The following is an 11,281-nucleotide window of genomic DNA, read 5'->3' on the forward strand; positions in this document are numbered from 1 at the left end:
CCTCTGTGGTAGGCAGGACATGACATGCCAGAACTAACTGCATGAGTTTGACTTAATCCCCTTTGTTACTGTATACATTGCAAAGGCACATATCAAAGAGTTGTGATGATGACAATACTCCTGCCTACAACACCAAGACAGGTGACAAGTGCACTGCAGGTTTCAGCAAGATTCTGCAAGCAGTAAATACATCCAGAAGACAGTTAAAAAGGAACAGGTAAGTCAACCCCTCAGATTCCTAATTCGCCTACAGACATTGACCTTTTAAGAAGTTTACTGATAAATTATTTATAGCAACATTCACCACAGTTACAGACATTTTCAATATTTCAGTCTGTGGGTAATGTATGCTTTGCCAGTCTTTCCGCTTTACAGGAGCAGCATGTTTCTAGGACCCTAGACACAGTATTTAAATAACAATTGTCCATAAAATCTAAGAATCACCTACTGCAAAAGGAAAACTAAAAACTGTATCAGTGTGTAGTTAAACCTTCAGTATTTTGGAACACAGCTAAACAAAATTAAAATGTATTAATAAAAGAAAAAAATGAAGAAGGCGTTTCATTTGGTACTGTTTTTAATGAAAAAAAGAATAGCTGTGGGGTTTGGGTGGTTCTGCATCACCTAAGCGTGTCCACAACAGTGCAATCCTTGCAACCTCCCTGCGGCACCAGAGCCAGAAAATGGAAGTAACCAAACAGATCAAACCAGTTTCTCTGCCTTTTCTGCAGAAACCTCCTATGACATACAAATCAAACAGCTGACCTCCTACCAAGAAGATCAGGTTTATGACAGAGACGTTTCACGCCACGCACCTCAAAGCAGCTTGAATTCCTTTCGTTTGGCAGCCCCTGACACTACGGGCTCCTGCATGGAAACCTGTTTGCTATGAACATTTTTAAAGACTTCTCTCCCAGTTAGGGCTGTCTCACACTGCAGAAGGCTGGAGACACAGTACAGCTCGCTGTGCTAATAACAGAGTGTCAGGCTGTTAGTCAGAGTAGTAGTGGGGCTAAGTTGCTAATCTTTTTAACTCTGATGGATGATGGGTTCTCTAAATGATTAAAGTACATCAAATGCCGAACTGGCTCCATCTGCTCTCTGACAAACACAGTCTTTCAGTGTCCAGAGGCCAGCAAGTCTACTAAGTCACTGTGGTACATCCCCAAAGTTAGCACTCTCTTCTGTTTCGACAGTCTAAACCCTAGAGTGAGACATGTATTAAAAAAACACCAAACACCCACCTGCACTCCATTTTTTAATATAAACAAAATATTTAAATAAGTGTGAATTGTCATGACAAAACTCAAGTTAATTGCTAAAGTTAATCATTACCCGAAGACTCCTCAGACACCACCTCTCCCATTGTCTGCATCATGAGGTGACTGCCAGAACAACATAGTCCCATTTTGGGAACTCATCTCACAGACCCTTATAAAGATTTCCCCTTCAATGACCTCGCCCAGCCCCTCTCCTCCTCCTCTCAGGATTGAAGGATGGATGTAGTTCACTGCAGCTGCAGTGGGAACCTTGCCCATCAAAAGATCAGTCACTTGAATCTTTCCAAGGCTCATGGTAGCCACATGGACACCACGCAGAGACCACTGGATCAGGACGTGGCAGACGCAGTGGTTTGGCCACTTCAGCCTGTGCCCAGAGCTGTGCAGACACAAAATTCCCACTTGCACTTCAGGACATTTTGGTTTGCAACTGTCTGAATTTACACCTATCAGAGACTATTTGGAAATACTTCCCTCTCAATTCATGTACTTTTTTCTCCCCTTCCCTGTTCATAAAGTTTGTTGGCGAGTAGCTGCCATAGGAGGCATGCTGCTCTGATGGTAGATATAGTAAAATTGCTTGTTATTTATATATTTTCAATAGATTCAGGTGTCCTACTCTTCTGATGAATTTATTTTTTTTTTAAAAGTAACACACTACAGGAAGGCACTTTACAACACAGCTCAAGATTTCATGCTCTTAATCTGGAAGCTAAAATAAGTCGTCTTTGCAATCTGGGTTAATAAGGACACATGCAACGGGCAAGCGTAACTGCAGTTCAAAGGAAACTGAAGGACAAAGACTGCAGTTTTCATTCAAGCTAATGCCACTAGAGTCAACAGAAATCTCACTCAAGTGAAGGCTGAATGCTTGAAAGAGTATTTCATTCCACTCAAATAAAAAAAAAAAAAAAGAAAATGTAAATAAGTATTAATACTGGGGGGAAGCATGCATTCTCCTGGGCTAATCAATCCTTTGTCCTGGTGGACAGCCTCACTGGGTAGCTGTTGTCTTTTCTGTGTCAGTGGTTTAGTAATGCTGACTTAAGGTCCACCAAAAGTATTCAGGCACATAGGAAGGTAAATGATGACAAGTTAACAGGAGGCAATCAGTTCCAGAGCAGCACAGCAGAGCAGCTGACCTCCAGCTTCCTGCAATCTAGGAACACGTTGTCCTTTCCTCTGAAACCTGAACCAGGGCCAAATCATCTCGCCTTTCTGAGATCAGTGGCACTGATTGAGCAAAACAGTTTACTGCTTGCTCACAAGTTTGACTCTCAGCTTTAAAAACATTATCACCAGGCCTGTTGTACCCTGAGGCTTCACGGTTTGTTGCAGAATCCCTCCCTTGCTACTGAACCTAAGCTTTCCCTGCTCTGAACACCTGTGGGATGAAGAAATCTTTGCTATAGAATATAGAGGTCTTTTTCCTCAGGACAGTGCCAAGCCCTTGCGTGGACACCTGAAGTGGTTTCTGATTGCCTGGTGATGGCTCAGCTCAATCCTTACAAACGGGTGCAAGATTTTCATGCACATTAGCACTCGTTTATTTAATGGTGCAAACCTTCAGGCAGACTAGCTTGGTCCCACACCTCGCACAGTGAACAGCAACACTAGTTCCTGCATCTCCTGGTGTCTGTGTAGGAACTGAGGAGAAGATTAGCATATTATAGGATTGAGTGGATGAGGTAAGGAATTAGACCAAATAAAAAAAACATCAGATATAAAAGAAGAGAGTGTTCATACAGTTTTATCTCCTGTTTATGGAGTATTTTGCATAATTAATCACCTTACATGCCACAGGCACATCATTCTAAGCACAGACAAATGGATACAAGGCTCTCCTGTGTAACTGATGCAAGAGTACTCACATTAGGGGTAATGGGGACAGCTGTCACTCTGGGGACATTACTGTCTCCTCACTGAAAACTACGGCTGCAATGGTTCCGTGTGCACAGCAGCGAACCCCAACCCGTGTCAGGGCCTGTCAGCTGAGCGAGCTCACGGAGTTTAAGAGGTGGGCTGAGTTAACCCATCTGATTTGCCCCAAAGCAGATTAAAGAGCTCTTGCTCATACAGCACTGATCACAGAGCTGTGGAAGCTGTAACAGGCTGGCAGCCAGGCTCAGCTGGCACTACCAAATCTGGGACTGGGAATGGGGCGGCCACTTCAGCATCCGGGAAGATTTGGAGAGAATCGCATCCTGCCCACCCTCAGCCCTCCTGCATTTCCAGCCAGTACAGTGTGTTTTCCTGCCTTCTTTTGGCTGACCACTGTGCTGCAGTGCTAAGCTACTGCTGTAATCCACCCCAGAGCGAGCATTACGTACTTATCACAACACAGCTCCGTGGATGAACAAGGTTAAAGACCACTAGATGTACCAGGAGCTGTCACAAGGCAGACCTGACTTAGATCAGCACAGTCCTGCTTCTGATATTTGATTTATGATTTTTCTCTCTTAACCCATTTTTCCACTGGCAGTGTTCAGCATTTCAGCTTCACCAGCAGTGAGTCTTCATCATTCTCTCCTGTGGAAGTCTGGGGGTCTAAGAGAAATGCCTCTGAGGTTTGTTCAGCTGCACAAAAGCTGATCTAGGCTTTTGCAGAAGGCAAAGCCCACGTTACTCCTGGTAGCTTTTTAAAGGCATCATCTCAACCATTTACGGGACCAAGTACTTCCCAGAGCAGTAGGGCATTATTCTGTAACAGCCTCAGAGAAAGTGGTATAAAATATCCTTATATCAACATCAATGGAAGAATAAAAACTGCTGGTAGTTGAAAGCATTTAGACATAGGGAAAAAGAGAAGGAAGGAAGGGATTTTACCAAAACCAGAATCTGATGTCTGTTACCCATTTGCTAATAATCAGAGGAGTCAGGATGGTCCCAAGCTCGAGTACCACGCAGGGCATGGGGTCCTGTCTCATGCCTGAACCCTAGCAGCAAGAAGGGGAACATGAGATCACAGGGAGAAATAAGAAAAGTAAGAAATCACACTGCAGCCTGCCCCTCAGGTGAAGAATTTTTGGAGTTTTGTCTCTATCTGTGCACTTGTTTTCACAGAACTTGACCTAAATTACTATTCTGAAACTTCCACTCTTCTGTCGAGTTCAGTTGAAGTTGGACAGCAGGATCAAAAGTTACTGGGGACAAGGACAAACAGCTAGCAACCATATAAGCCTTACTTCCACAGGAGATCAGGCTAGATGTAGCAATATTACTACTTCTAGTAGTAGTTCTTTTTTGCTTCCACTCCACAGAATTTGCCACTCTGTGTGGTCAAACAGCTCCATCTCTGAAAATTTTCAAGGCTCAGGTTCCCATGCTGTTCACTACTAAAGGGTCACCCTGCACAAAGCCTCATAGAACGTACGCTTTTGAGATGTCATGCGAACCACATGACCCAAAAAACATTTCTTATTTTTAAACAGGGTCATGACTCCAATAACTTTCATATTCCCAGCTGACAAGAACACAGATCTCACAAGCAGCAGGGACACCACAGCTTGAGAGCTTTCAGAGGCTGCCATGCCAGCACCAGTGACCATCTCCAATGACAGAACACTCTTTGCAAGTTACTCATGTTTAAGCAATGCAGGAGCACCGTCTCCTCATTTCAGAAGGGAGAAGGTGCTTTTCTAACCAACATTTATCATTGTCTTTTCCAAAGCTTTACTTATAACCCAGCCACTGGCTTCTTGCTAGACTGACTTTTATCATGAAGGAAACATAGTTATGGACTATTTTTAAATAAATACTTAAATGACAGCACTACTTTTAGAGACTTCAGTCTCTCCTTTAAATGACTTGAGACTAGAAATGTGCCAGTAGGGCACAAGACTGCATATACTTTAAACAGGCTCCCTCACGAAGGGAATGACGGCTCAGTTTTCTCCAGGTTACGAAGAACTCGTAGCATTTATATCATTTACAACAGATTTCACACTTGCAGAGAATCCAAGAACAACAAAACAAAAAAACACAAAACACATGGCAGATTTATAGTCAGCCAAGGCCTAATTGATTGACTTTTGACACTGCAAAGAGGCTACTTCTTGGGTGGCAGCAGTCTACACTAACCAACAACAGTGAGCCTGTTTGTTTATGGCAGTGGAGGGAATTCAAAGCCTGGATTTTAGAACAGAAAGATCACTACTGAACAACGCTTTCCCTGGAGGTATGTCCTCACAGCTTGAGGATGCTGTGCAGTCAACACCAAAAATGTGCTGAATCCTGTGGTATACTAGAAGTATGCTTATTCTGTATTACAAGGGTCTGATGGTAAAGCCATACCTGAGTAACATTTACTGGCAATGGAGAGTTTCAGACAAGTGTTAGTCACAGAAATTAAATCAAATTATACCAGACAAATATGGGGACAGGACTGAGCTTCTGCAAACTATGCAAAGTTTGTCCTTTTAAGGAAGTAAAGAGTAACTGTACAGTCAATGGAGTCATCTGTGAAACTTTAGGGTCATCTTTGTGCATTTTGCCTAACAAAACTACCAAAGGCACAGGCCAATTTGGAATGAAGGCTGAGAAGTGCCAGCCAGGGGTATCTGAGCCTACCTCCGAGTGTCATGTGCACAGAGGGAAGCGCCAAACTTGGGTATTAGGTTTGCGTCGACTATTTGCATGTTTGTAGATTTTCAGTTCTACACATAGCCCAGGATCAGTGTCGTTCTAATAATAATCTTCTGTGCAGCATATAACAGCTCTACATTCATCTTCCCTTACTGAAATGCCAGAGCTCAGTCCAGGGTGCACTTACGAAGGTCATCACAGGCAAAAAGATGAGGTGGGGAAATAGAAATGTATTATCAGTGCTTCCCTCAGACCCAGGTATTTCCCTGCTTTAGGTTAAAAGGAAGGAAGGAAGGAAGGAAGGAAGGAAGGAAGGAAGGAAGGAAGGAAGGAAGGAAGGAAGGAAGGAAGGAAGGAAGGAAGGAAGGAAGGAAGGAAGGAAGGAAAAAAAGAAAGAAACGGAAAAGGGCAAAAAAAGCAAAAAAAGGAAAAAGTGTTAAGGAAGGAAGGAAGGAAAAAAAGAAAGAAATAAAGAAAAAAACGGAAAAGGGCAAAAAAAGCAAAAAAAGGAAAAAGTGTTCTTGCACTTAAATAAGTCTGCACAGTAAAAGTGCAGTACTTGAATATCACTTAGATACTTGATGTATCAAAGAACACGACATCGTGGGATAAAGAATGAAAGCCAAGAATAAGAATGAGTCAGAAGGATGCAAAGATCAGTAAGTTTTTGTTCAGAAACTGACACAAGAGTGAGTCAGAAAAGCATTTGATAAGAACATCCCTTTGAACAACCCTCTCCTTTACTAATCCCCTTCTACAGATGCACAACAAAAGCCGTATTTCCATGCCAAAACATGCATACAGTACCTCTTAATTCTCTAACATGCCAATCAGGAGCAAAGTGAAAAAAGGAAGACAAAGGAATAAAATTAGGATAAGCACAACAAACAGGACTCACATATTCAGTAAGACTCACTCATATTAATTAACATTTCTTTTAAGAAAACCATTCAAGTATATTTAGCAAAGATAGCATCTTTGTAAAAAAAAAAGTAAACATGATAAGGATAATTCTAATAGCAGAGGAGGAAGAAGCCATGGATACAGAGCAAATCTGACATCATAATTCATCACCAAAACACAAAGGAAGAACTGTTCACTGACAGTCAGCTCCCACTCCCACAGATGTCACTGACAGAAGCTGCTGACATCAGGAGTGTAGGATTCCGATAAGCCAAGTGAGAAAGGATGAAACAAAATTATTACAACTGAGATTAAAAATAACACCTTACCCTTCTACCCCACAGCAGAATTCATTTTCTAGTCTGTGCAAACAATTCAAGCTTTGTCTAGATGAGGAGATGGATGGAGCTAACTCTTCTGACAGCCTAGCATGTCAGGTAAGGATCTGAACTGGATGTTCTGGTCTTAGGCTTGTACTCCATCCCAGAATCAGAGAAGACACACTTGCGTCCTAGTTTCTCAGTTTTTTGAAGCTCCTTACAGCTCCCTAGTTCCCCATCACCAACAGGGTCACTGGTAAAGTCGTCTTTGGCAATATACTACCCTCCATCTCTCAGACAGAAGGAAAGGATACTGACCCCTGCAATGGCTTGGGTTCCTCTTCATACACACCACCAGTGTTCACAGCTTCAAAACGAAGCCAGCATTTCCCTACCTGCACTGCATCAGGCCCAGGGGAAGCTGAAGGCTTTGGTACATCCCTCTTTTTCTTTTTTATCAGCTATAAAGGTGAATCACTGAATGGAGGCTGATCAGCATGATGTCTGAGAAAAACTGTGATCAGAAGCATTTGCTCCCCTGTTTTCTACAGAATATTGAACTGCCTTGAATCTCTGTTTTCCCCTTCTTTATTCTCCCTCTTTCTAGGTCCCTTTGCATAACATCTTTTCTGGTGCTGTCCTAAACACTTCTCTCTTCTGACCACCACTCCACAAACTGAACAGGCCAGCAAGCAAGCACAAAGCACACCTGGTCCCTGCAAGGCTGGGCCAGACCCTGGGACTAACTGTGGAAAAAAACAACTTCTTGGATGACCTTACATGAGTTCCAGTGAGTTCTTAGTATCAGCTTGGGTGTGATTTTCAACAGGTCTCTTTTCTGGACAAGCCTCCATGACTTTGTCATTCCCAGTACCAAACAAATTATGGGCTTTCACATCTAGGCAGCTACTTCTTCTGAAACACCTTTGCTTTCTCCCATACCTTCAGAATAAATTACCGAACAGGGAGTGTCTCTCTAAGCTTGGGAAATCACTATTCAGTTGCTGCAATGTACCTAGGAGGAAAAAAATCTCTGTTGTTGAGGCTTTTTTCCATCCAAAGCATTTTTAGCATATCCACTTCCTACCTATTTAGGTAATAAATCCAGTTCCCTTCTTATTTCTAAAAGTGTCAATCAGATGTTTTAAGCATCCCTTTGGTGAAAGAGTACAGCCTAGTGGCAGGAAAATGAAAAATGGGCCCGTTCCACTTCTCTACTTGCCTGTCAAGACAAAATTTGACACAGAACTTAACATCACAGCAGTTAAAACTGAAAGTTACTTCTGAACTGGTTATGAAATCTGAATGTTCAAGTAACTGATGTATTGACAGAAAATGCTAAAAGGGAAACAGCACAGTAAATGCCTTTCTTTATTCTTTAAGGCAGCAGCACTGCTGTGAGCTTACAGAGATAAAGAAAAAGAGGACTTGTAAGGAGTAATTGTTTTTCTTAGAGCCACTGATACAGCTGGAAAAAATGATCAAGTCTTCATGCTCAGAATCTCTTTCTCACCTGAGACATTCTATGAGATACCCAAGGAAAGGGCTCAGCTTAAAGCTTGACTTCTGGACACATCAGCTACATGAGCTGGTCTAATAAAAGACATCACTTCCCCTGCTGAGGTCCTCTGTTAGGAGATGGAGAGAGGGCAACACAGGCTTCTGTGCCACTGGATCCAAGCCCTGTCTGAAAAAGGGAACCTGGGGAGCGGGAGAGGGGAATTCAGGATTTCACTGAGCTTTTGCTAGCTTGTGACTTATTAACCAGACTATTGCTTGAGCAAGGGGATCTATATAATGCTGCCACACCAAATGGCTGCTTTTTTTATAAGATCACAAAAGCTTCCCATAAATCTGCAGTCCCATGAACTGAGCTGAAAGAACAAACTTACATGTCACAGCCAGAGAGCCACCAGGCCATAACAGCTATTCACCGTGTCTCTACCGATGAAGTTCTAATGAAAAGTTGGTATCATCAAATGAATTATGTCAGCGAGATGCAAGCTGTGGGGTGGTGCTGTTTTTTGTTGTTTTTTTTTTTTAAATCATTATTACTAAACTTTCTGGAGGAAGGATGAGCAAGATAATATAAAATGACATTAGTAACTCTCATGTTGCTGATGCTCCAGGAAAGCAGCAGCACCAGCAATTGGGAAGTCACTTGTTAATCAGAAGAGTCAGAAATAAGAGTGAGGATAGTTCTGACCCCTCAGACTTACTACCTGCTGTGCAAGTACCTTGTGGTTGCCAGTACATAGGTCAGGCATAAATGGCAGACACGCAGGCTCTGAAAATGACATGGATCTCATTCACCCTGCCTACAACCAGGGGGATTGCACACCTGCATTTGACAGAAGGTTTGCCAATTCTGAACTGTGAGAATTTGATGGAATTGCTATGAAAAAGAAATAAAGCTAAAGTCAGAGAGTCTGAGAGTATACATATATCCCATAACAGCAGCTGAACCCACCTTAAAAGTGTAACAACACATCTGTAGCAATAATTTTCAGACTTAAAAAACAACAACAAAAATAAACAAACAAACTTATAAACCAACCAACAAAAAAACCCCAGAAATCAACCAACCAACCTCAAACAAAGCCTCTGTAGTTTACTGGTCAGAGAAAACAAAGTGGCATTTCTGACCATCTGGCTAGTCTTGTCCCAAGCTCCTGCAACAAGCATCTATAACAAAGAACTAGTAACAGGAATGCTCTGTACCTGCATCTTCCTCTTGACAGTCTCAAAGGGGAAAGAAAGTGTCTGTGCCACACCAGCTGCGACACAGCCGTTTATGAAGTTCTGAAGAGGAGTGAAATGAACTATGGGTTCTCGCCAGATTTTGTCCAGATTGATGTAAACAAAGAATGAGCCCGCAGAAAATGGGACAGCGCCTAGAAAGCAAACCAGAGGTTTATATCAACACACAGGACACCAAGAAAACAGAGCTGCTCATCACATAACCTAGAAAGATGGGATGAGCCACTGCCAGTTTACACCTCACACTGCTCAAACCAGAAGAACTTTACTTTTTAGTCACTGGTTTACCACCAAACCCCCACATTGTACCATCTAGATGTGCTGACAGGGACATATATTTACATATTAAAATTTGCCTGTTGTCAGAATTCTTAACTGCTTTACTCTCATGACAGTTCAGCTCTTTCTCCAGGTTCTCTCTTTCTCCAGCCCAACCCTAGCAGCTGTACAGGTAAACAGAGTTGCCTCTTCAGTCAAGCTGATGAGGAATACTCATGTCCTCATTTGTTTGTTTCATGTTCTCATCAATTTTATAGTGGGACTATGCATTACTGTTATTATGCATTTTTTATAATGTCAGTTTGTGAAAAAGTTGACTCAGCTGTCATTTATAAAAGCTGTGGAGAGTAAATAAATAATTTAAAAGTCATTCAATGTAGAGAATATCACCAATCTTAACTTTTCACATCAGTTACACGTTACTGCTCCTATTGGTTTCACTGAACAGCGAGGGAGACACTCTCACACCTAGACAGGAATTAGGAACACTGTGTGTATACACTTTTTTATGAGTTAAATGGTGGAAGTCTTGCATCCGAGCACAACTAGATCATCTATAAAACAGGGAAAAGAATATTTTGTTGAACATTTAACCATACATAAAATGCTACACACTTGGTCATAATCTGAAGCAATAAAGCTGCAGCAGAGGTAATCAGTATTGTCATGCCTTGTAAATCTACCTTCTATAGAACAACATTATTATTTGCTTTTGAAATCCAGTGAGCAAACAAACGCACAACGCTGCTGCAATAAACGGTGCGCAGTGAAGTGACTTTTCTCCATTAGTATTTTACCTAATATAGCTGGTGAAACACCACGGTAGAGTGCAAGGAGTCCTTCCTGATGATAAATTTTGTAAAAAGCATGAAGAATTCCCTCATAAGATGGTTCCAGTCGGTTCTGCACAATGAGCCGGGTTTTAATGAGGTCAGTGGGGTAAGTCATGATGGTTGCAACCATGCCAGCCAGACTTCCTGCCATGATGGCTCTCCAGTGGGAAATATGACCCAACTCATCAGTGAAAAGTATAACAAGTCTAGAGTAAACACATAAAAGAGGTACTATTAATGACAGTATGAACAAAACACATGACAAATTAAGGCAGATTATTCTTGATGTAATTGTTCTTCTGCCCACAAGTCCCTTCAGCAG

At 42.0% G+C, this 11,281-nt stretch overlaps 1 protein-coding gene across 1 annotated transcript in view; it reads right to left on the reverse strand.

Annotated features, from left to right (window-relative positions):
* SLC25A43 (solute carrier family 25 member 43) overlaps positions 1-11,165 on the reverse strand; it is a gene marked incomplete at its 5' end in the record, with an annotated part of 15,111 nt that extends 3,946 nt beyond the window's left edge. The window contains 2 exons of the mRNA XM_029085829.1: positions 9,809-9,981; positions 10,924-11,165. Coding sequence (XP_028941662.1) covers positions 9,809-9,981; positions 10,924-11,165 — 415 coding nt within the window. The remainder of the gene's footprint in view (positions 1-9,808; positions 9,982-10,923) is intronic.
* Between the last annotated feature and the right edge of the window lie 116 nt (positions 11,166-11,281).

Source organism: Antrostomus carolinensis, unplaced genomic scaffold, assembly GCF_000700745.2.
Source record: "Antrostomus carolinensis isolate BGI_N321 unplaced genomic scaffold, ASM70074v2 scaffold39747, whole genome shotgun sequence".
Classification (NCBI taxonomy): domain Eukaryota; kingdom Metazoa; phylum Chordata; class Aves; order Caprimulgiformes; family Caprimulgidae; genus Antrostomus; species Antrostomus carolinensis.